This window comes from Cherax quadricarinatus, unplaced genomic scaffold (genome assembly GCF_038502225.1).
Source record: "Cherax quadricarinatus isolate ZL_2023a unplaced genomic scaffold, ASM3850222v1 Contig903, whole genome shotgun sequence".
Lineage (NCBI taxonomy): Eukaryota > Metazoa > Arthropoda > Malacostraca > Decapoda > Parastacidae > Cherax > Cherax quadricarinatus.
The window spans coordinates 1-23,896 of NW_027195929.1; the positions used below are offsets into that span (position 1 = coordinate 1).

At 39.2% G+C, this 23,896-nt stretch overlaps 1 protein-coding gene across 1 annotated transcript; it reads right to left on the minus strand.

The window, feature by feature from the left end:
* Window positions 1-957: 957 nt before the first annotated feature.
* On the minus strand, window positions 958-14,923 carry LOC138851532 (isovaleryl-CoA dehydrogenase, mitochondrial-like). Its single transcript, XM_070080744.1, has 6 exons — window positions 14,902-14,923; window positions 12,909-12,998; window positions 9,099-9,320; window positions 8,359-8,520; window positions 5,529-5,694; window positions 958-1,124 (listed from the first exon to the last, which is right to left on the minus strand). Exons 3-6 carry the CDS (start codon window positions 9,303-9,305, stop codon window positions 973-975), a joined length of 687 nt encoding a protein of 228 aa, XP_069936845.1. The 5' UTR covers window positions 9,306-9,320; window positions 12,909-12,998; window positions 14,902-14,923; the 3' UTR covers window positions 958-972.
* Window positions 14,924-23,896: the final 8,973 nt, after the last annotated feature.

The following is a 23,896-nucleotide window of genomic DNA, read 5'->3' on the forward strand; positions in this document are numbered from 1 at the left end:
GGAGGTCTTACTGTATGGTGGTACCAACACTGTTACTTGGGTGTGAAGTATGAGTTTTAAATGTGTCAGTAAAGAGGAAGCTGTAGGTAGTGGAGATGTTGTGTTTCAGGGTAAGATCTTTCAACAAACTGGCTGTATCCCACTGAAGCCGGGTGGCCCAAAAAGATAAATGAAAGTTTCTCTTTTTAACTTTAGTAATGCATACAGGAGAAAGGATTACTAGCCCCTTGCTCCCAGCATGTTAGTCGCCTCTTATGACATGCATGGCTATGGAGGAAGAATTCTGTTCCACTTCCTCATTGAGATAGAGAAAATAAACAAGAACTAGTAAGAAAATAGCGAAATCCCAGAGGGGTGTGTATATATATGCTTGCACATGCATGTGTAGTGTGACTTAAGTGTAAGCAGAAATAGCAAGACATACCCAAAATCTTGCATGTTAATGAGACTGGAAAAAGACAACAGCAATCCTATGATCATGTAAAACAATTACAGGCTTCAGTTTTACACTCACTTGGCAGGACAGTAGTACCTTCCTGGGCTGTTGCTGTCTACCAATCTACTACCTAGTTGAGGGCAATATATGGTTTAAATATTATGCAAACAATTTGGAGCATGGAGATTAGGTGTGAGGGATTACCAAAGGAATATCTTTTCTATTTTGATTGCCAAAGGAATACCTTTGGTAATCCCTCATACCTTCTGAGGAAAAAGGAGAGATTGTTCAACTGGTGTGGACATTTAGAGGCTGGAGAAAAACAGGATAGTTTCATTTATCCTTGGGTGAATGGAGCCAAGTAAATTGTCTGACAACCTGGAAAAATATAGTGAATAATATAGAAGCCAGGAAAGGCTAACAGAAAATTTAATTTCCTATTAAGGTTTCATATTAACTACTCACAGCTTACAACCAAACTAGCAAATCATTCTTCATTTTATTTATTTTTGCAAAACAATAAAATTTTCCAAAAATTAGCAGCCTAGTTCACATTTACAGTTAATATTTAAAAAGTAAAGAAAGAAACCATACCCAACAGGTCCACCAGCTAGCACAAGTCTCTCAAGGTCCAAGCCGGAGAATAGTACGTAGATGCCACCATTGAGCTTACCCAGGATATTTTTGGCTGCAGAGGAAATAGTAGTAATTATCCAAGGGGGTAAAGCAGCTGGAACTGACGGGATCATGACAGAAATGTTAAAAGCAGGGGAGGATATAGTTTTAGAGTGGCTGGTATTTTTGTTTAATAAATGTATGAAAGAGGGGAAGGTACCTAGGGATTGGCAGAGAGCGTGTATAGTTCTTTTACATAAAGGGAAGGGGGACAAAAGATTGTAAAAATTATAGAGGAATTAGTTTGCTGAGTATACCAGGAAAAGTGTATGGTAGGGTTATTACTGAAAGAATTAGAGGCAAGACAGAACGTAGGATTGTGGATGAGCAAGGAGGTTTTAGAGTAGGTAGGGGATGTGTAGATCAAGTGTTTACATTGAAGCATATATGTGAACAGTATTTAGATAAAGGTAGAGAAGTTTTCATTGCATTTATGGATTTAGAAAAGGCATATGATAAAGTGGATAGGGGAGCAATGTGGCAGATGTTGCAAGTACAGTGGACCCGTGGTTTACGATATTATTTCATTCCAGAAGTATGTTCAGGTGCCAGTACTGACCGAATTTGTTCCCATAAGGAATATTGTGAATTAGATTAGTCCATTTCAGACCCCAAAACATACACATACAAACGCACTTACATAATACACTTACATAATTGGTGGCATTGGGAGCTGATCGTAAACCTGGGGTTCACTGTATATGGAATAGGTGGTAAATTACTAAATGCTGTAAAGAGTTTTTATGAGGATAATTAGGCTCAGGTTAGGGTGTGTAGAAGAGAGGGAGACTACTTCCCGGTAAAAGTAGGTCTTAGACAGGGATGTGTAATGTCACCATGGTTCTTTAATTTATTTATAGATGGGGTTGTAAAAGAAGTAAATGCTAGGGTGTTCGGGAGAGGGGTGGGATCAAATTATGGGGAATCAAATACAAAATGGGAATTGACAGTTACTTTTTGCTGATGATACTGTGCTTATGGGAGATTCTAAAGAAAAATTGCAAAGGTTAGTAGGCAAGTTTGAGAGAGTGTGTAAAGGTAGAAAGTTGAAAGTGAACATAGAAAAGAGTAAGGTGATGAAGGTATCAAATGATTTAGATAAAGAAAAATTGGATATCAAATTGGAGAGGAGGAGTATGAAAGAAGTGAATGTTTTCGGATATTTGGGAGTTGACGTGTCAGCGGATGGATTTATGAAGGATGAGGTTAGTCATAGAATTGATGAAGGACAAAAGGTGAGTGATGCATTGAGGTATATGTGGAGACAAAAAACGTTATCTATGGAGGCAAAGAAGGGAATGTATGAAAGTTTAGTAGTACCAACACTCTTATATGGGTGTGAAGCTTGGGTTGTAAATGCTGCAGCGAGGAGATGGTTGGAGGCAGTGGAGATGTCCTGTATAAGGGCAATGTGTGGTGTAAACGTTATGCAGAAAATTCGGAGTGTGGAAATTAGGAGATGTGGAGTTAATAAAAGTATTAGTCAGAGGGCTGAAGAGGGGTTGTTGAGGTGGTTTGGTCATTTAGAGAGAATGGATTAAAGTAGAATGACATTGAGAGCATATAAATCTGTAGGGGAAGGAAGGCGGGGTAGGGGTCGTCCTCGAAAAGGTTGGAGGGAAGGGGTAAAGGAGGTTTTGTGGGCGAGAGGCTTGGACTTCCAGCAAGTGTGCATGAGTGTGTTAGATAGGAGTGAATGGAGACGAATGGTATTTGGGACCTGATGAGCTGTTGGAGTGTGAGCAGGGTAATATTTAATGAAGGGATTCAGGGAAACTGGTTATTTTTATATAGCCGGACTTGAGTCCTGGAAATGGGAAGTACAATGCCTGCACTCTAAAGGAGGGGTTTGGGATATTGGCAGTTTGGAGGGATATGTTGTGTATCTTTATACGTATATACTTCTAAACTGTTGTCTTCTGAGCACCTCTACAAAAACAGTGATTATGTGTGAGTGAGGTGAAAGTGTTGAATGATTATGAAAGTATTTTCTTTTTGGGTCACACTGCCTCGGTGGGAGACGGCCAACTTGTTGAAAAAAAGAGAGAGAGAGAGGTAAGATTAGACCCAGGGAGGTACTACCGTCCTGCCAAGTGAGTGTAAAACGAAAGCCTGTAGTTGTTTTACATGATGGTAGGATTGCTAGTGTCTTTTTTTCTGTCTAATGAGCATGCAAGATTTCAGGTACGTCTTGCTACTTCTACTTACACTCAGGTCACACTACACATACATGTACAAGCGTATATATACATAACCCTCTGGGTTTTCTTCTATTTTCTTTCTAGTTCTTGTTCTTGTTTATTTCCTCTTATCTCCATGGGGAAGTGGAACAGAATTCTTCCTCCGTAGGCCATGCGTGTTGTAAGAGGCGACTAAAATGCCGGGAGCAAGGGGCTAGTAACCCCTTCTCCTGTATATATTACTAAATTTGAAAGGAGAAACTTTGGTTTTTTCTTTTGGGCCACCCCGCCTCGGTGGGATACAGCCGGTGTGTTGAAAGAAAGAAGACTTCTAAACTGTTGTCTTCTGAGCACCTCTACAAAAACAGTGATTATGTGTGAGTGAGGTGAAAGTGTTGAATGATTATGAAAGTATTTTCTTTTTGGGTCACACTGCCTCGGTGGGAGACGGCCAACTTGTTGAAAAAAAGAGAGAGAGAGAGGTAAGATTAGACCCAGGGAGGTACTACCGTCCTGCCAAGTGAGTGTAAAACGAAAGCCTGTAGTTGTTTTACATGATGGTAGGATTGCTAGTGTCTTTTTTTCTGTCTAATGAGCATGCAAGATTTCAGGTACGTCTTGCTACTTCTACTTACATTTAGGTCACACTACACATACATGTACAAGCATATATATATACACACCCCACTGGGTTTTATGTTATTTTCTTTCTGGTTCTGTTCTTGTTTATTTCCTCTTATCTCCATGGGGAAGTGGAACAGAATTCTTCCTCCGCAAGGCATGTGTGTTGTAAGAGGCGACTAAAATGCCGGGAGCAAGGGGCTAGTAACCCCTTCTCCTGTATAAATTACTAAATTTGAGAAGAGAAACTTTTGTTTTTCTTTTTGGGCCACCCTGCCTCGGTGGAATATGGCCCGGTTTGTTGAAAGAAGAAAAGATAGGATTAGACTCGTATAGACTCTCTTTCATGATGTGTTAAACTTTCAAGGACACAGAACAAAGCAGATGAGACAGGTATGGTGATATATAACATAAGAACACAAGAAACATACCTTGAATAAGGACAAAATGTTAAAACACAGGAAATATGTGCAGAACAGGATAGACAGACTAACCCAGAACACATGCTGCAAACAATACTAAAGCAGAGCAGGACAGCCAGGAAAACATAAAACAGGAAAGCCCAGGAAAGTGCCACAAGAAAACATAGGAAAGAAGAAATACTGTACATAAATACCACACCTGGGAAATGTAAAACTATGGAATAAGATGCAAATACCAGCATATCAGAAAGCATTCTAATATGTTCAGAAGTGGCAGTGCCAATTTGGTAAAGAATGTAGGTATTTTCACCTAGAGATGTACCATCATTACTAATTAGACACTGATGCAACATAAGTTGCCCAGATTGCCAATTAAAGAAAAAACAATGATATGGTATTACATATCAGGAGGCCAAAGACATAGTAAACAATAAGGGAAAACTTTTGAAACACATTTAGAAAAAGCAGGGAATACAGAGACACAAGCAATGGAACACAGCAAACCAGTTCCAAACATACCCAGGCCAAACATACAACACACATTAAAGGCAGTACTGAGGAGAGCAGAAATGTGTACATGAAGATGGCACAACACCAGAGGTACTAAACCAAAACATCCTAAATGGTAAATCCCCATCCTTTTTTATTTTTGCCAACATTCAGGGTGTAATAAAGTTGGTAGAATTACCGACAATATGTAAAGTAAAAGGACACAAGTGCAACTAATGTGACATTTTATTGTGGCAACGTTTCGCTCTCCATGTATTGCTTGTTTGTAATGGCTTGATAAAGCTCCTGGAGAGCGAAACATTGCCACAATAAAATGTCACTTTAGTTGCACTTGCGTCCTTTTACTTAACATTCAGGGTATAAAAACAAAAATAATGAAGTAACACGAGTGGGCTCCTCATAAAACTTAATGCCATGTTTGAAGCATTTACTGAAACACATACATGGATGTTTTGGACAATGATGAAAATTTATAATATAAGTGATGTGTTTTCTGTACTACAGAGTGTGTTTGCAATGATTAAAATCTTCAGTTTTAAACAATTAATTTATAATAATTAAAATATTATTAATCAGTGATAATATAATCAAAGCTTCTATAAAAGGGCAACAGCTCAGTAACTGCAGAGCCCTTGATGTACATATAGAACTACAACAAAGCATCACAACACAGTGTTAACTTACCAGGTACTTTACAATCTTCAAAGATGAGCTCACAAGTGTTTGAACCACGAATGCCCAGTTTGTCTAACTTTGGGCCAGTGCTGAACCCATCCATGCCTTTCTCAATGAGGAAGGTTGTCACTCCATGTTGGGGCTTTGGTGTATTAGGATCTGTCTTGGCATACACCTGAAAAACCGTATTAATTAGAAAATGTATAAAGTGTATAATAAATGGAAAATAAGACATGTGCATGTAAGACACGTTTTAATAAAGGAACATTTTGCCACAAATGGCTTCTCTATTAAGATAACCCCAGGCAGTTTACATAGTCATAAGGGTGAAGTTTTAACAGGTGTCAACTATAACATCACTGCCTCCAGCTTCCTCCTTGCTACTATTTGAATCAGAATATTCTTATGCCTCCATAACTCTATTCAAATAAAAGGCCCAAAAATCTGAAAATCGCTGCCTGAAAATTTATTACATATACATTGTACATTAATGATACATGTATGTAAAGGAAGAAAGTTGAAAGTGAACACAGATAAGAGTAAGGTGACGAGGGTATCAAATGTTATGTAAAGAAAAATTGGATATCACATTGGAGGGAGGGAGTATGGAAGAAGCAAATGTGTTCAGATATTTGGGAGTAGACTTGTCAGGGGATGAGTTTATGAAGGACGAGGTTAACCACAGAACTTCTGAAGGAAAAAAGGTGGGTGGCGCACTGAGGTATCTGTGGAGACAAAAAAATGTTATCCAGAGAGGCAAAGAAGGGAATATATGAGAGTATAGTGGTATTAACACTCACATGGGTGTGAAGCATGGGATGTAAATGCTGCAGCGAGGAGGAGGCTGGAGGCAGTGGAGATATCATGTCTACAGGCAATGTGTGGTGTAAACATTATGCAGAGAATTCATAGTGTGGAAATTAGGAGAAAGTGTAGAGTTGCTAAAAGTATCATTCAAAGGGCCAAAGAGGGGTTCTTGAGGTGGTTTGGTCATTTAGAGAGAATGGAGCAAAGTAGGATGACTTGGAAGGTGTGTAAGTCTGTAATGGAGGGAAGGAGAGGTAGGGATGTCCTAGGAAAGGATGGAAGATTTGTTTGCAAGAGGCTTGGACATACAGCAGTCATGTGTGATCGTGTTAGATAGGAGTGAATGGAGACGAATGGTTTTTGGGACCTGACAAGCTAATGGAGTGTGAGCAGAGTAACATTTTGTGAAGGGATTCTGGGAAACCGGTTAGTTGGACTTGAGTCCTGAAGGTGGGAAGCGCAATTCCTACACTTTAAAGGAGGGGATTTGGATACTGGCTATTTGGAGTGACATCTAAACTGTCGTATCTGAGCACCTCTGCAAAGACAGTGATTATGTGTGAATGATGGTGAAAGTGTTGAATGATGAGGTATTTCTTTCTTTTTTGGGACACCTTGCTTCGGAAGGAGGCGGCCATCAATTTGAAAGAAAAGTTTAATTAACAGGTATACATTAAACAATAATGATTACTATTTGACATTTTCTTTTTTGTGCCACCCCCTCCTTTGGTGGGATACAGCCGGTTTGTTGAAAGAAAGAAGAAAGATTACTATTTGTAAGTGAAAAGGAACACAACTTATATGAAATTAGATATAGAATATTATGGCATGGGAATGCACCTCCACTTGTTACATGGGTGTCTATGGGATGATAGAGTTTAAGTTCTGGACAACTGACTGACAAGTGAACCAAAGAACGGGTGGTGTTTGAAGCCATGGCAAACAAGTCCTAAAACTCACTTGCCACGAGTTTAAACCCCACCTGTTCTGTGTTTTTTTGCAACTGTGCTATTATGATTTCATGAGACTCACAATAAATTTCAGGAAAGCATTAACGTCATAAGTGGTGAACCTACTGTACTTTAAAAATGTAGGTTCACCACTTATGACGTTAATGCTTTCCTGAAAATTACTTGTAAGTCTCATGATATCGTAATAATACAGTTGCAAACAAACCACAGAACAGGTGGGGTTTAAACTCGTGGCAAGTGAGTTTTAGGATTCGTTTGCCATTGGTTCAAACTCCACCCATTATTTGGTTCACTTGTAAGTCAGTTGTTCAGAACTTAAACTCTATCATCCCATAGACACCCATGTAACAAGTGGAGGTGTATTCCCATGCCATAATATTCTGTAGCTAATTTCATATAAGTTGTGTTCCTTTTCACTTACAAATAGTAATCTTTCTTCTTTCTTTCAACAAACCAGCTGTATCCCACCAAAGGAAGGGGTGGCTCAAAAAAAGCAAAAGTCAAATAGCAATCATTATTGTTTAATTAATGTATACCTGTTAATTAAACTTTTCTTTCAAATTGTTGGTCATCTGCATAAGCAAGGTGCCCCCAAAAAAGAAAGAAATACTTCACCATCATTCACACATAATCACTGTCTTTGCAGAGGTGCTCAGATACGACAGTTTAGATGTCACTCCAAACAGCCAGTATCCCAAACGCCTTCTTTAAAGTGAAGGAATTGTACTTCCCACCTTCAGGATTCAAATTCGATTAACCTGTTTCCTTGAATCCCTTCACAAAATGTTACTCTGTTCACACTCCATTAGCTTGTCAGATCCCAAAAACCATTTGTCTCCATTCACTCCCATCTAACACACACATGCCTGTTGTATATCCAAGCCTCTTGCACACAAACCCTCCATCCGTTCCTAGGACATCCCCTACCCCTCCTTCCCTCCATTACAGACTTATATACCCTCCAAGTCATCCTACTTTGTTCCATCCTCTCTAAATGACCAAACCACCTCAACAGCCAGGATAAAAAAAACTAACAAATGCTAAAACAAAGCACATCTCACCACCAAAACATCTGCATCAGGTCCATTTGTGATCCAAAACTTGCTGCCATTAAGGATGTAGCAGTCTCCTTTTTTCTCTGCCTTTAGTTTCATGGATACCACATCGCTACCAGACCCTGGTTCAGACATGGCCAGTGCTCCGAAGTATTCCCCTGAACACAGCTGCAGAGCAGCAATATACAGGACTACAACATTAGAAAGTCGAACCTCAGTTATTAATCATCCTCAATTTGATATCCTAAGAAGAAATTTTTGTACTCAAACTTTTATTTTAATGAAAAAAAAGTGTAATCAATGTTCAACACAACTGTCAAATTAACTTCAAATGTGATGTAAAGGAGACCCAACCAGTCATCACGACTCCAGTTTCTGTGTCAAATAAATTAAAGAGAGCCAATCATTTAACCCTTAAACGGTCCAAACAGATTGACGTTCAAATCCGTAGTGCTCCAAACGTAGATCTATGTTTTTTTTACATATTTTCGAACATAACAAAAAAATGTAGATAAAAGTTTTTTTACACATTTTCAAATAAAAAAAAAAAAGATGATCTACATTTTTTTACATACTTTCAAATGTTGAAAAAACATATATATACGTTTGGACCGTTTAAGGGTTAATTACAGGGCCGTAACATGATATATATCAGAGCATCTTTTAGTACCTGCATTATAATAACAGCAACTTATTGCACAAAGAGCAAATATACTAGCAATCAGCATATCATCATTGCAACTCACCTTAGGTAGATACTTCTCCTTTTGTTCTGTTGTGCCATTGATGTTGATCTGGTTGATGCACAAGTTGGAGTGTGCCCCGTATGACAGTCCAATGCCCCCTGATGCCCGAGACACCTCTTCCATGACAATGACATGATCTAAATACCCCATGCCAGAGCCTCCAAAATCAGGGTTTGCTGTTATTCCAAGCAATCCCAAGTTGCCCATTTTACGCCAAAATTCCTGCAAAGTTAAAGGGTGAAGTTAGAAATGTGCAAATATTATAGTTAACAAAACAAGCTAGACAATAATGAAAATATAATGAAGCAAGTCTGAACAAATGCATCTGCTGATCTGTTGATGACTGATGACTTGCCAACGTCAAGAAAGTTCTGAGACAAAAAAAAATATAATCTGCAGTTAATGTACATATTTAGCCTATACAGTGGACCCCCGGTTAACGATATTTTTTCACTCCAGAAGTATGTTCAGGTGCCAGTACTGGTCGAATTTGTTCCCATAAGAAATATTGTGAAGTAGATTAGTCCATTTCAGACCCCCAAACATACACATACAAACGCACTTACATAAATATACTTACATAATTGGTCGCATTCGGAGGTAATCGTTATGCGGGGGTCCACTGTATATAGTCTAAACATTAACAGTACTGTTAATTCATTTAGAAAATTTAAGCAATGCTGCTGAGTTTTTACAATGTTTATAGGGTGCATAATGACAATAATAAATTATATTATGCTGGAATAGCAAAAAGAAAGGGTATGTATCATGAGAGCATGAAGATTACAATTTTATTTTTTTCAACAAGTCAGCCATCTACCACCGAGGCAGGGTGACCCAAAAAGAAAATCCCCAAAAAGAAAATACTTTCATCATTCAACACTTTCACCTCACTCACGCATAATCACTGTTTTTGCAGAGGTGCCCAGAATACATCAGCCCAGAAGCACATACGTATAAAAATACACAACATATCCCTCCAAACTGCTAATATCCTGAACCCCTCCTTTAGAGTGCAGGCATTGTACTTCCCATTTCCAGGACTCAAGTACGGCTATATAAAAATAACCGGTTTCCCTGAATCCCTTCACTAAATATTACCCTGCTCACACTCCAACAGCTCGTCAGGTCCCAAATACCATTCGTCTCCATTCACTCCTATCGAACACGCTCACGCACGCTTGCTGGAAGTCCAAGCCCTTGCCCACAAAACCTCCTTTACCCCTTCCTTCCAACCTTTTCAAGCACGACCCCTACCCCGCCTTCCTTCCCCTACAGATTTATACGCTCTCCATGTCATTCTACATGTACTTTGATCCATTCTCTCTAAATGACCAAACCACCTTAAAAACCCCTTTTCAGCCCTCTGACTATTACTTTTATTAACTCCACACGTTCTCCTAATTTCCACACTCTGAATTTTCTGCATAATATTTACACCACACACTGCCCTTATACAGGACATCTCCACTGCCTCCAACCTCCTCCTAGCTACAGCATTTACAACCCAAGCTTCACACCCATATAAGAGTGTTGGTACTACTATACTTTCATACATTCCCTTCTTTGCCTCCATAAATAACGTTTTTTTGTCTCCACAAATACCTCAACGCACCACTCGCCTTTTTTCCCCTCATCAATTCTATGACTAACCTCATCCTTCATAAATCTATCCGCCGACACGTCAACTCCCAAATATCTGAAAACATTCACTTCCATACTCCTCCTCCCCAATTTGATATCCAATTTTTCTTTATCTAAATCATTTGATACCCTCATCACTTTACTCTTTTCTATGTTCACTTTCAAATTTCTACCTTTACACACACTCCCAAACTCGTCCACTAACCTTTGCAATTTTTCTTTAGAGTCTCCCATAAGCACAGTATCATCAGCAAAAAGTAACCGTGTCAATTCCCATTTTGTATGTGATTCCCCATAATTTAATCCCACCCCTCTCCCGAAAACCCTAGCATTTACTTCTTTTACAACCCCATCTATAAATATATTAAACAGCCATGGTGACATTACACATCCCTGTCTAAGACCTATTTTTACCAGGAAGTAGTCTCCCTCTCTTCTACACACCCTAACCTGAGCCTCACCTATCCTCATAGAAACTCTTTAAAGCATTTAGTAACTGTATTTAAAATTTTATACCACAATACATCTTTTATAAATTCTTTCTTCTTTCAACAAACTGGCTGTATCCCGAGGCAGGGTGGCCCAAAAAGAAAACAAAAATTTCTCTTTTTAAATTTAGTAATTTATACAGGAGAAGGGGTTACTAGCCCCTTGCTCCCGGCATTTTAGTCGCCTCTTACAACACGCATGGCTTACGGAGGAAGAATTCTGTTTCACTTCCCCATGGAAGTGAGAGGAAATAAACAAGAACAAGAAAGAAAATAGCAGAAAACCCAGAGGGGTGTGTGTATATACATGTATATGCTTGTACATGTATGTGTAGTGTGACCTAGAAGTAGCAAGACGTACCTGAAATCTTGCATGTTTATGAGACAGAAAAAAAGGACACCAGCAATCCTACCATCATGTAAAACAATTACAGGCTTTCGTTTTACACTCACTTGGCAGGATGGTAGTACCTCCCTGGGCGGTTACTGTCTACCAACCTACTACCTAGGATCTTTTATATACAGTGGACCCCCGGTTAACAATATTTTTTCACTTCAGAAGTATGTTCAGGTGCCAGTGCTGACCCGAATTTGTTCCCATAAGGAATATTGTGAAGTAGATTAGTCCATTTCAGACCCCCAAACATACACGTACAAACGCACTTACATAAATACACTTACATAATTGGTCGCATTCGGAGGTGATCGTTATGCGGGGGTCCACTGTATATTGTATTACTCTAGAACTATATACAGGTGTCTCTTCTTTTGTGATGAATGCTTTTTTTTTTTTAATACACAGATCAGTTTTATAGGCTAAGTTCTGTTATCTTACCTCAGCTCATTTGAAAGTCTGGTTCTATCTAAGGTATACTACCACCACCCCAGGATGCAACCAACAACAGTCAGCTAACACCCACTTACTGCTAGGTGAACAGGGGCAGCAGGAGTAAGGAAACATGCCCGATGTTTCCACCTGGCTGGGGATTGAACCATGGACATTCAATGTGTGAAATGAGTGCTCTACCAATCAAGCCATGGAATCATAATGCAGAATTACATAAATCAATGAGTGTCCATGGTTCAATTCTTGGTATGGGTAGAAACACCGGGCGTGTTTCCTTCAGACATCTGCTGTCCCTCTTCACCTAGCAGCAAGTAGGTACCTGGGTGTTAGTCGACTGGTGTGGGTTGCATCCTGGGGACAAAATTAACACAAGTTCCTTGAAATGCTCTGCATAACCAGGGGCTTTCTATACAGTATGTCACTGATAACAGCTGGGCCTGTATAAGTTGTACCATGTATTTGTAGAAATAAAGATTATTATTATTATCATCATCATCAGGGAAAGTGCTAAACCCATTGGGGTCATAAAGCATATGTAGAATGGGAGGCCAGCAGGCTCTATCCAAGGAAGGGAAGGATAGGTCCACTTCCCTGGATCAAGAGCTTCTCACCCCTTGAGGGGTGAGAAGCTCTTAATCCAGGTCAATGTTAATTAGTTTAGAGCAACATTTAATGAGATTAAAAAATCAAGTGGTGCTGTGCTTGGGTGATCACCTAAGAGCAAATTTATACAATAAACATAAAATTACTGACAGAAAAGAAGTCACCACATAAACCACTTTAGTACAGAGTTAAACAAAATTCCGTATTATTTCAAATGTGGAATCTTACCCGTAATTCTGGGAAGTCATTCCGTTTGTCAATTTCGGCTGCCTTAGGTGCCAATTCTTTCTGGCAGAAGTCGAAGACAGTCTTTCGCAACTAGAAAAATATAGTACTGTACATTAATATACTGTACACAAAAAAGTCAAAGAAAAATATCTGCACTCTATACATACATACAAGCAGTGATAAATAAGTTAATTGATAAATTGGTATAGGTACGTATATGATACCATATAACCTCTGTCATCTGCAGAAGGTTTAAAAGAAAAATTGTAAAATATCTATAAAAAATTGGGAAGCTCTATTATAAAATAGAGAAAAGTATGCAGCAAAGTCACAAACAGATCTGTTTCTAACTTGATGCAGCTCACTGTGTGGGCAAAACTTTGTCAATAAAGGATTGCATTATACTTCATTTGTCTCTCTTTTTCCATTGTGTCAGTATAAATTACATACCATCTGTCTCCATCATTTGAGGATGCTTAAAAACTGCATCCATAACATTACTTACTGCAAACTTCAAAGTTGAGAGTTTTAATGGACGAAATTTTCTTCTCTAGCAACAACAGGAATATTATAATTTTTCCCACCCTCAACTTACAGCAACTCCTCAATTTTACCTCATGGAATCAAGGACACCAACAAAAATAAGTCACAGTGTTTGACTTTACCGAATTATCCTTTACTGAATTATCCTGAGTTTATTAGACAAGTTAAGGCATGTTAAAAAAACAGGAAGTTACATGCATAGTCTTGCCTAAACAATGGTAAACAAATATTTTTTGCTAATTCTGAATCAGAACATTTTCAAATTTCTGGAATCCCCTGAGAAAAATTCTGGTGTCAACAAAAGTAACAAACTTTATTTCTATAAAGTGGAGTACAGTAAATTATATAATTAGGATAACCGACATATATAAACTACTTTACAGAAAGCCCCTTATCATGCAAGTGAAAAAGCTCTGTTCCCCAAGCTACAGTACTCGCCCCCATCCTTTCCTCATCCTCATATCTGACAATACTAGAATTTGCACAAGTGTTATCCACTGAGGACACAAAATCTCCAAGTGGATATAAACCAAGTCTTCAAATGTGCCTCAGAAAACAAACTGTAACCACATAATAAAGCGGAACACTAATATGAAAGACTTGGAAGTGATAATGTCAGAGGATATCACTTTCAAAGATCACACCAATGTTATTACCGCATCTTCTAGCAAAATGATAAGAATGGATAATGAGCCTTTAATTTTAGGTCTGACAAGCCAATGATGGTTATCTTTAAATCATTTGTTCTCTCGAGGCTGAAGGACTGCTGTACACTTACGGCCCCTTTCAAAATCTGGAGATAAATGTAGTACAGCCAAGCACCTCAATTACTGGGACTGTTTGAAGTCCCTTGACCTATACTCCTTAGAATGCAGGTAAGAAAAATACCAGAGGGACTAGTCCCAAATCTGCACACAGAAATCCCTTCCTAAAGAAAGCAAAAAACTGACAGGTGGTGAAACATCCTCCAATGAACAGCAGGGGTGCTGTGAGTACACTAAGAGATTACACAATAAGTTTCATAGGCCCAAGACTGTTCAGCTGCCTCCCATCATACTTAAGAGGGATTACCAACAGACACCTAACTGTCTTCAAGAGGGAGCTGGACAGGCACCTAAATTCAGTACCAGACCAGCCGGGCTGTGGTTTGTACGTTGGATTGTGTACAACTAGCAGTAACAGCTTAGTTGATCAGATCCTGATTACCTACGAGGCCTGGTCATAGACTGGGCTGCAGGGGCGTTGACACCTGGAACACACTCCAGGTGGAATTCAGCCGCAAAGCACATGTAAGTATACAGTATTTAACCCATGATAACCCAGTAAAGTCAAATAATGGGAATAATTTCCATGTTTTGAGGAGTATTACACGATGAAACAATTGTAATATAAGTACATATTCCTTGTACATAGCCTTAAAACAATAAAAAAAATTATACCATATACGTACATGTATTCTAAGTGGAGCAATGTTGGGTTAAGCATTTTCCTGTGTTTAACCCCTTCAGGGTCCAAGGCCAAAATCTGAAGTGGTGCCCCAGTGTCCAAGAATTTAAAAAAAAAAAATAGTTATTTTTTCTTATGAAATGCTTGAGAATCTTTTTGTGAAGGTAATAAAACAAAAAGTACGAAATTTGATGGAAAACTGACGAAATTATGCTCTCGCGAATTTTGATGTGTCAGCGATATTTACGAATCGGCGATTTTGCCGACTTTGGCTCCCATTTTAGGCCATTACATTATTCCAGTTGACCAAATTCTTAACAATTTCACTAGTATTACTTCTATCGATTGAGCACAAGAAATCGCTAAGTCAACTGTTTCAACTACAAAATAAAGTGATCGGAAGTTGGTAATTTGGCCAATTTAACACAAAGTTCAAAATATTCCAATTTCAAAATAGGGTCCAGAATAAACAATGTAGGTATTCCTGGCACTAAACTAACATTTCCTCTGTTCATTAGTTACATTTTGAGGCTTTACAAAAATATTCCATTTTGATTTTTTATTCACATAATGAATTTTTATTCACACCAAAAAATAGAAGATTTACTGTTATGCAATATTGTAATAATTGTATAAATATCATCACCACATTTGTGAATGTATATTAGACCCACCAGCTGGCGTGTATTAGACGTGTGAGGTCGTTTGTTTACTCTTGAACATCAGCAAAAATTTAACATTTCCGCTACCTTGAGCTCAGTTTCAAGCCATTTCCAGTGCTAAAACCAATCAAAATCATCTCTATTTCTGTAATATGTCTTCCATTCTATCAAATGAGACCAAGAAATCGCAAATTTTATTATTTTTTTTTTATTATCACACCGGCCGATTCCCACCAAGGCAGGGTGGCCCGAAAAAGAAAAACTTTCACCATCATTCACTCCATCACTGTCTTGCCAGAAGGGTGCTTTACACTACAGTTTTTAAACTGCAACATTAACACCCCTCCTTCAGAGTGCAGGCACTGTACTTCCCATCTCCAGGACTCAAGTCCGGCCTGCCGGTTTCCCTGAATCCCTTCATAAATGTTACTTTGCTCACACTCCAACAGCACGTCAAGTATTAAAAACCATTTGTCTCCATTCACTCCTATCAAACACGCTCACGCATGCCTGCTGGAAGTCCAAGCCCCTCGCACACAAAACCTCCTTTACCCCCTCCCTCCAACCCTTCCTAGGCCGACCCCTACCCCGCCTTCCTTCCACTACAGACTGATACACTCTTGAAGTCATTCTGTTTCGCTCCATTCTCTCTACATGTCCGAACCACCTCAACAACCCTTCCTCAGCCCTCTGGACAACAGTTTTGGTAATCCCGCACCTCCTCCTAACTTCCAAACTACGAATTCTCTGCATTATATTCACACCACACATTGCCCTCAGACATGACATCTCCACTGCCTCCAGCCTTCTCCTCGCTGCAACATTCATCACCCACGCTTCACACCCATATAAGAGCGTTGGTAAAACTATACTCTCATACATTCCCCTCTTTGCCTCCAAGGACAAAGTTCTTTGTCTCCACAGACTCCTAAGTGCACCACTCACTCTTTTTCCCTCATCAATTCTATGATTCACCTCATCTTTCATAGACCCATCCGCTGACACGTCCACTCCCAAATATCTGAATACGTTCACCTCCTCCATACTCTCTCCCTCCAATCTGATATTCAATCTTTCATCACCTAATCTTTTTGTTATCCTCATAACCTTACTCTTTCCTGTATTCACCTTTAATTTTCTTCTTTTGCACACCCTACCAAATTCATCCACCAATCTCTGCAACAACTATAAAAACATACGAAAAAACACTGCAAAGTCGCTGTTTTAATCGAAAAATAATGGTCTCAGTTTTTTTCCTCTCATTATACACAGTGTGCTGCAGGATTTGTTTTATGTGGTGCACACATACCACATAGATGTATTCTCTCATATCAAGGTCCAAATGTACCACTCACAGTTTATCAGAGTGAGCTGAGCTCATGACGTAGATCTACGGTTTGGACCCTGAACGTAAAGCCGTAGATCTACGGGACGGACCCTGAAAGGGTTAAAGTGCTAAAACACCTTTAAACACATCTAGTATCATGAGAAACAAGCGTACACAGTGTTAAACATTAAAAGCAATGAAATAAACAAAAAACAATCATATTTCGGAGTTAATAAATTGTAAAACTGAAATATCACAGGTGCTTTTACGCTGCTGTTGCCGATATTTATCATCATGAGGGAACACTAGACCCATAGTGATTATACAGAGCTGGGGGGGGGGGGAATGAGTGAAAGGCATTCAGGCTCAATTCAGGGAACTGGCACACAGATCCAATTCCCTAGATCAAGAGCCTCTCACCAGCATCAAGGAACTTCCCTTGAGGGGTGTTGCAAATAAGTGCTAATTTTTTTTATGCAACTTCAACACACCATCAAATAGGAAGTTTTTATCACATTCCATTCTAGGTTTGCTCAATTCAGAAAAATAAACTCTTCCAGTCTATAAGAAAAGTATTCTATTTTTCAAACTCATTTCCCCCCCCCTACACACACACACACGTGGAAACAGCAGAGGGCCGAGGATACTGCCGTGTGTGGGACATGTATTAGACAGATCATGTTGAGCAGGTTGTAAAACTTGTAATCTTGATAAGAGACACTGATATCTGTAGATTAGGTAAGATAAGATTTGTGCAGATTCTTAACTCAGAGGGTTACCTGGACCTGGAGTTTACCTGGAGAGAGTTTCGGGGGTCAACGCCCCCGCGGCCCGGTCTGTGACCAGGCCTCCTGGTGGATCAGCGCCTGATCAACCAGGCTGTTGCTGCTGGCTGCACGCAAACCAACGTACGAGCCACAGCCCGGCTGATCAGGAACTGACTTTAGGTGCTTGTCCAGTGCCAGCTTGAAGACTGCCAGGGGTCTGTTGGTAATCCCCCTTATGTGTGCTGGGAGGCAGTTGAACAGTCTCGGGCCCCTGACACTTATTGTATGGTCTCTTAACGTGCTAGTGACACCCCTGCTTTTCATTGGGGGGATGGTGCATCGTCTGCCAAGTCTTTTGCTTTCGTAGTGAGTGATTTTCGTGTGCAAGTTCGGTACTAGTCCCTCTAGGATTTTCCAGGTGTATATAATCATGTATCTCTCCCTCCTGCGTTCCAGGGAATACAGGTTTAGAAACCTCAAGCGCTCCCAGTAATTGAGGTGTTTTATCTCCGTTATGCGCGCCGTGAAAGTTCTCTGTACATTTTCTAGGTCAGCAATTTCACCTGCCTTGAAAGGTGCTGTTAGAGTTCAGCAATATTCCAGCCTAGATAGAACAAGTGACCTGAAGAGTGTCATCATGGGCTTGGCCTCCCTAGTTTTGAAGGTTCTCATTATCCATCCTGTCATTTTTCTAGCAGATGCGATTGATACAATGTTATGGTCCTTGAAGGTGAGATCCTCCGACATAATCACTCCCAGGTCTTTGACGTTGGTGTTTCGCTCTATTTTGTGGCCAGAATTTGTTTTGTACTCTGATGAAGATTTAATTTCCTCATGTTTACCATATCTGAGTAATTGAAATTTCTCATCGTTGAACTTCATATTGTTTTCTGCAGCCCACTGAAAGATTTGGTTGATGTCCGCCTGGAGCCTTGCAGTGTCTGCAATGGAAGACACTGTCATGCAGATTCGGGTGTCATCTGCAAAGGAAGACACGGTGCTGTGGCTGACATCCTTGTCTATGTCGGATATGAGGATGAGGAACAAGATGGGAGCTAGTACTGTGCCTTGTGGAACAGAGCTTTTCACCGTAGCTGCCTCGGACTTTACTCTGTTGACGACTACTCTCTGTGTTCTGTTAGTGAGGAAATTATAGATCCATCGACCAACTTTTCCTGTTATTCCTTTAGCGCGCATTTTGTGCGCTATTACGCCATGGTCACACTTGTCGAAGGCTTTTGCAAAGTCTGTATATATTACATCTGCATTCTTTTTGTCTTCTAGTGCATTTAGGACCTTGTCGTAGTGATCCAGTAGTTGAGACAGACAGGAGCGACCTGTTCTAAACCCATGTTGCCCTGGGTTGTGTAACTGATGGGTTTCTAGATGGGTGGTGATCTTGCTTCTTAGGACCCTTTCAAAGATTTTTATGATATGGGATGTTAGTGCTATTGGTCTGTAGTTCTTTGCTGTTGCTTTACTGCCCCCTTTGTGGAGTGGGGCTATGTCTGTTGTTTTTAGTAACTGAGGGACGACCCCCGTGTCCATGCTCCCTCTCCATAGGATGGAAAAGGCTCGTGATAGGGGCTTCTTGCAGTTCTTGATGAACACAGAGTTCCATGAGTCTGGCCCTGGGGCAGAGTGCATGGGCATGTCATTTATCGCCTGTTCGAAGTCATTTGGCGTCAGGATAACATCGGATAGGCTTAGGCAACCAAGGTAACCCAAGTAAGTCAGTGCATCATCAAGGACTGTATTTATCTTATTTCCAGTGTGGTCTTGTCTTCCAGGATTCAACCCACACCAGTCAACTAACACCCAGATACCTAATTACTGGTAGGTGAACAGGGACAGCAGGTGTAAAGAAACATGCTGAGCATTTCCACCCATACCGGGGATTGAGCTATGGATACTCACTGTGTGAGGCGAGAGCGTTGTCTACCGAGTCACCTTGGGGTAACCCTTGCTATCTGAAATACTGTTGGGAAAGTGTTGGTTTCTAATGATTTATTGAACAATACAGCCTCTCCTCACGTAAGCCTTGGACTTATGAAGGGCTCTCTGACCAGTATTTATACCTAAATAATGTATATTAGAGCTGATTTCCTCTATTCTGTTTATTACAATATGTATACAGTACACTACCGTATAAACATTTAAAAATATACCAGAAATGTTATAAATGGTGCAAAGGTGACATTAAAACAATATCAAAGATGGCCGACACAAACCCACTACTATTATAGTATGCTCCTCACTTAGCAACAAATTTGTTGAACGACAGTCTTAGGAATGGAACTCCATCGTTAAGTGAGGAGAGGCTGTACTGTAATGGTGGGTGAATGCACATGAACTGCTATTTTGAAAAATAGTGGTGGTACTTAACATAAGTTTCCTGACTTTTTTTGTGTGAGTTTATTGTCAAAGTGACCTCGGTAGGATTAGTTGGAGCCAGATGGAGGGAGCTTGGGATACTTCGAACAAAGTATAGTCACTCACTACAGTATTATTACTTGAAATTTTGCTAGACTTGATCCTATGGTAGAGAAGAAATCATTTAACTTATTGGCTGTTTCTACAGGCTGGAGATGTTATTCATTGGGTTTGGTTAAAACATTATCTCTGGTTTTGAGTATGAGTTCCAGGTGTTTTTCATATCATTTCTTATTTCACTGAACCTGCTAGCATAATACAGTTCAGACTTCCTTATTAGTTTGGCAAGTATGTTGATGTTTAGTTTATTGGTTTGTTCTTTGGTTATTAAGCCCAATCTACATTGTTTTTCATAAATATATTTCTTATTAATGGTCCTAAGGATGCTATTTGTTAGCCATGGGTTACCTAGTCTCATTGCTGTGATATTAGTTTTAGTAGTACAATATCTATTGTAAAGACTAATTTTTGCAAAATTTTTTTTGACCTGTTTGTCATCGCCTCTGTCGTCAGTAAACTGTGTGCCAGTCAATATAACTTACTACTGTAGTGAATTTATTTAATGATGTATTATCATGGAGACAAAATTATATCCTACTAATTTTGAGTGATAGTGTACACATGCTAGTTATAAAGAAGGCAGGGGTACTGATCAGAAGTACTGTCTGTGATTATCCCTGCTTTGAGAGGAGCTAATACATTGGTCCAGATACGGTCAACTGTGGTCGACTCATCTCGGTTATTCTTGGTGGTTTAGTTATAACTGGTATTATTAAAGAATAATTCATACTGTTAATGAAGTCAGTTGCTTGCAGGTCCTCAGCATGGCCAAGGTTAATGTTGAAGTCACCAGCAAGTATCAGGTAATGTTTTTTTAATTGTTTGTTAGTTATAAGGTTCTTTAGGTTCTCACTAAAGGTTGGGATATTATGAGGTAGCCTGTAGACTACTTCAACTGCAATGGGATACTTTAGGTTTCTGTTGAATGGTTAGCAAATATATATTCACCATATTCATCACTAATACATGCAGTTACTGCATATTAGTCCACTAGAGTAGCAGATGGCAATCCCTCCCCCCATATGATCAGGTCAGCAGTTGTGAATGGCTCTGTACCCATGTAAAGTAAAGATGCCTGTTGTCATGTTCAAGTTAGGTTTCATTAAGTATAATAAGAGAGAGACGTTTGAATTTATAGATTCTAGGAGGTCATCACAGTGTTTACTCAGGGATCAAATGTAGCCCAAAGACCCCGATGGAAATAAGTCACTCTGTCTGACTTTTTTGAGTTATCCTAGGTTCTTAACACATATGCTGCTATGTATGATAATCAATGTAACTGTATTTGTGTATACCTGAATAAACTTACTTACTTAGCTGAATAGTGATAAATTCCTTGTGTTGCTGAGAAAAGTTTTTGCTTGACTTGTGTTATGAAAATATGTTAGTCTATAAACTCTACTGCATGCATGTAAGCCTAGTGTTCTGTAAATAATACAGACAGACAACAAAAACAGTAGTCATTTAGCTGTAATTTGTTATGAGAAGCCTATCTCAATGGTAACATCAATGAAATATGTATCTAGGAATATCCCTGGAGTCCTGCCTATCAGGTGAACTGACTGAGAATGTGTTTAAAAATCAAATGACAGGATATTATTATTATACTCAAAAGAAGCACTAAACCTACAAGGATCATACAGTGCAGAAGTGACAGGATAAAGTTTTTCTATAGACAGGCACAGCATTTATCTTCTAAGGCATATAAGAACCTATGCCTGCCCTTTTTTTCACTAATGACTGATAGACTAGATACTGCCGTTCATCATGGAATTCTGCTCTAATAAAACTGAAAAAGCTGCATGTTATCAGGAATATAATAAACTTAGCTAGCACAAGGGCAAAAGTAAATATATAGGCAGGATATTATTATTATTATAATCAAGGGGGGAAGCACTAAACCCGGAGGATTATACAGTGCCTGGGGGGGGGGATGTGGAAGGCATTCAGGCTTAATTCGGGGAACTGGAGCACAGATCCAATTCCCTAAATCAAGAGCCCCTCACCAATATAGGCAGGATAAAATGCATAAAAAAAGGGGGTTTGAATTAGTTGATGTCTACCAAATTCTGAAAACTATCTTACCTCAAATTCTGAAAACTATCTTACCTCAAATTCTGAAAACTATCTTACCTCAAATTCTGAAAACTATCTTACCTCAAATTCTAAAAACTATCTTACCTCAAATTCTGAAAATTATCTTACCTCAAATTCTGAAAACTATCTTACCTCAAATTCTGAAAACTATCTTACCTCAAATTCTGAAAACTATCTTACCTCAAACTCTAAAAACTATCTTACCTTAAACTCTAAAAACTATCTTACCTTAAACTCTAAAAACTATCTTACCTCAAATTCTAAAAACTATCTTACCTCAAATTCTAAAAACTATCTTACCTCAAATTCTAAAAACTATCTTACCTCAAATTCTAAAAACTATCTTACCTCAATTTCTAAAAACTATCTTACCTCAATTTCTAAAAACTATCTTACCTCAATTTCTAAAAACTATCTTACCTCAAATTCTAAAAACTATCTTACCTCAAATTCTAAAAAATATCTTACCTCAAATTCTAAAAACTATCTTACCTCAAATTCTAAAAACTATCTTACCTCAAACTCTAAAAACTATCTTACCTCAAATTCTGAAAGTCTGTATTGTACAATGGGAAGTGAAGATCATAGTCTAGTAGTAACTACATACAGATAGGCATAAAATACCCTCTATACAGATAGCACTGTACAAAATATTTAAATACTGCAGGGTACTAAATTATTATTATAATAAAAAAGAAGCGCTAAACCACAAGGGCTATACAGCTAGGGTACTTAAAGCAAGTTCAGTCATAGTACATATATACCAATTTAAATTATTATTATTATAATCAAGAGGGAAGCGCTAAACCCGGAGGATTATACAGCGCCTGGGGGGATGTATGGAAGGCATTCAGGAAACAGTCCAGAACTGGAGCACGATCAATTACAAATCAAAACCCTCACCAACATCAAAGGAACCTTCCTTGAGGATACCAATTTAAAACTAAAGCCAAATTGTATATAATTACCAAGTTGTAGAAACATTAGGAAGGTTTTATCTTGATTCAGAAAATAATGGCAAAATATTTTATTGTGTAAATTTGTTCAGTGGTACTGAGGAGCACACTGAGAATACCTGTCTCAGATCAGGGAGTATACCTATATCTCGAATCTGGGTATACCTATACAGTCAGGAGTTATACCTGTAGAGTCTCTGGGGTGCCACTGCATAGGTCTCCTGGGAGTATACCTGCCTTAGGTCTCTGGGGTATACCTGCCTTGAGTCGAGTATACCTGTGTGGGTCTGGGGTATATCTGCCTTAGGTCAGAGGTATACCCGCCTTTAAATCAGAAGTATGCCTGCCTTTGTAGGTCGGAGGCATACCCCCTTAGATCAGTATACCTGCCTTAGATCAGGGTATACCTGCCTCAGGTTAGGTATACCTGCCTTAGGTCAGAGAATATGCCTGCCTTGGGTGGAAATTACTGCCTTAGATTGGGGTATGCCTGCCTTAGATTGGGGTATACCTGCGCAGATTGAAGTATACCTGCACATGGAGTGAGGTATACTTGCACCTTACATGAATTGGGGTATACCTGCCTCAAGTCGAGGTATACGCTTAGATCAGGTATACACGCACCTGGTAAGTATGCCTGTATCTGCTGGTCGTTGAGACCGGAGACTACGTCATCAATGGGGTAGTATGAGCCGTG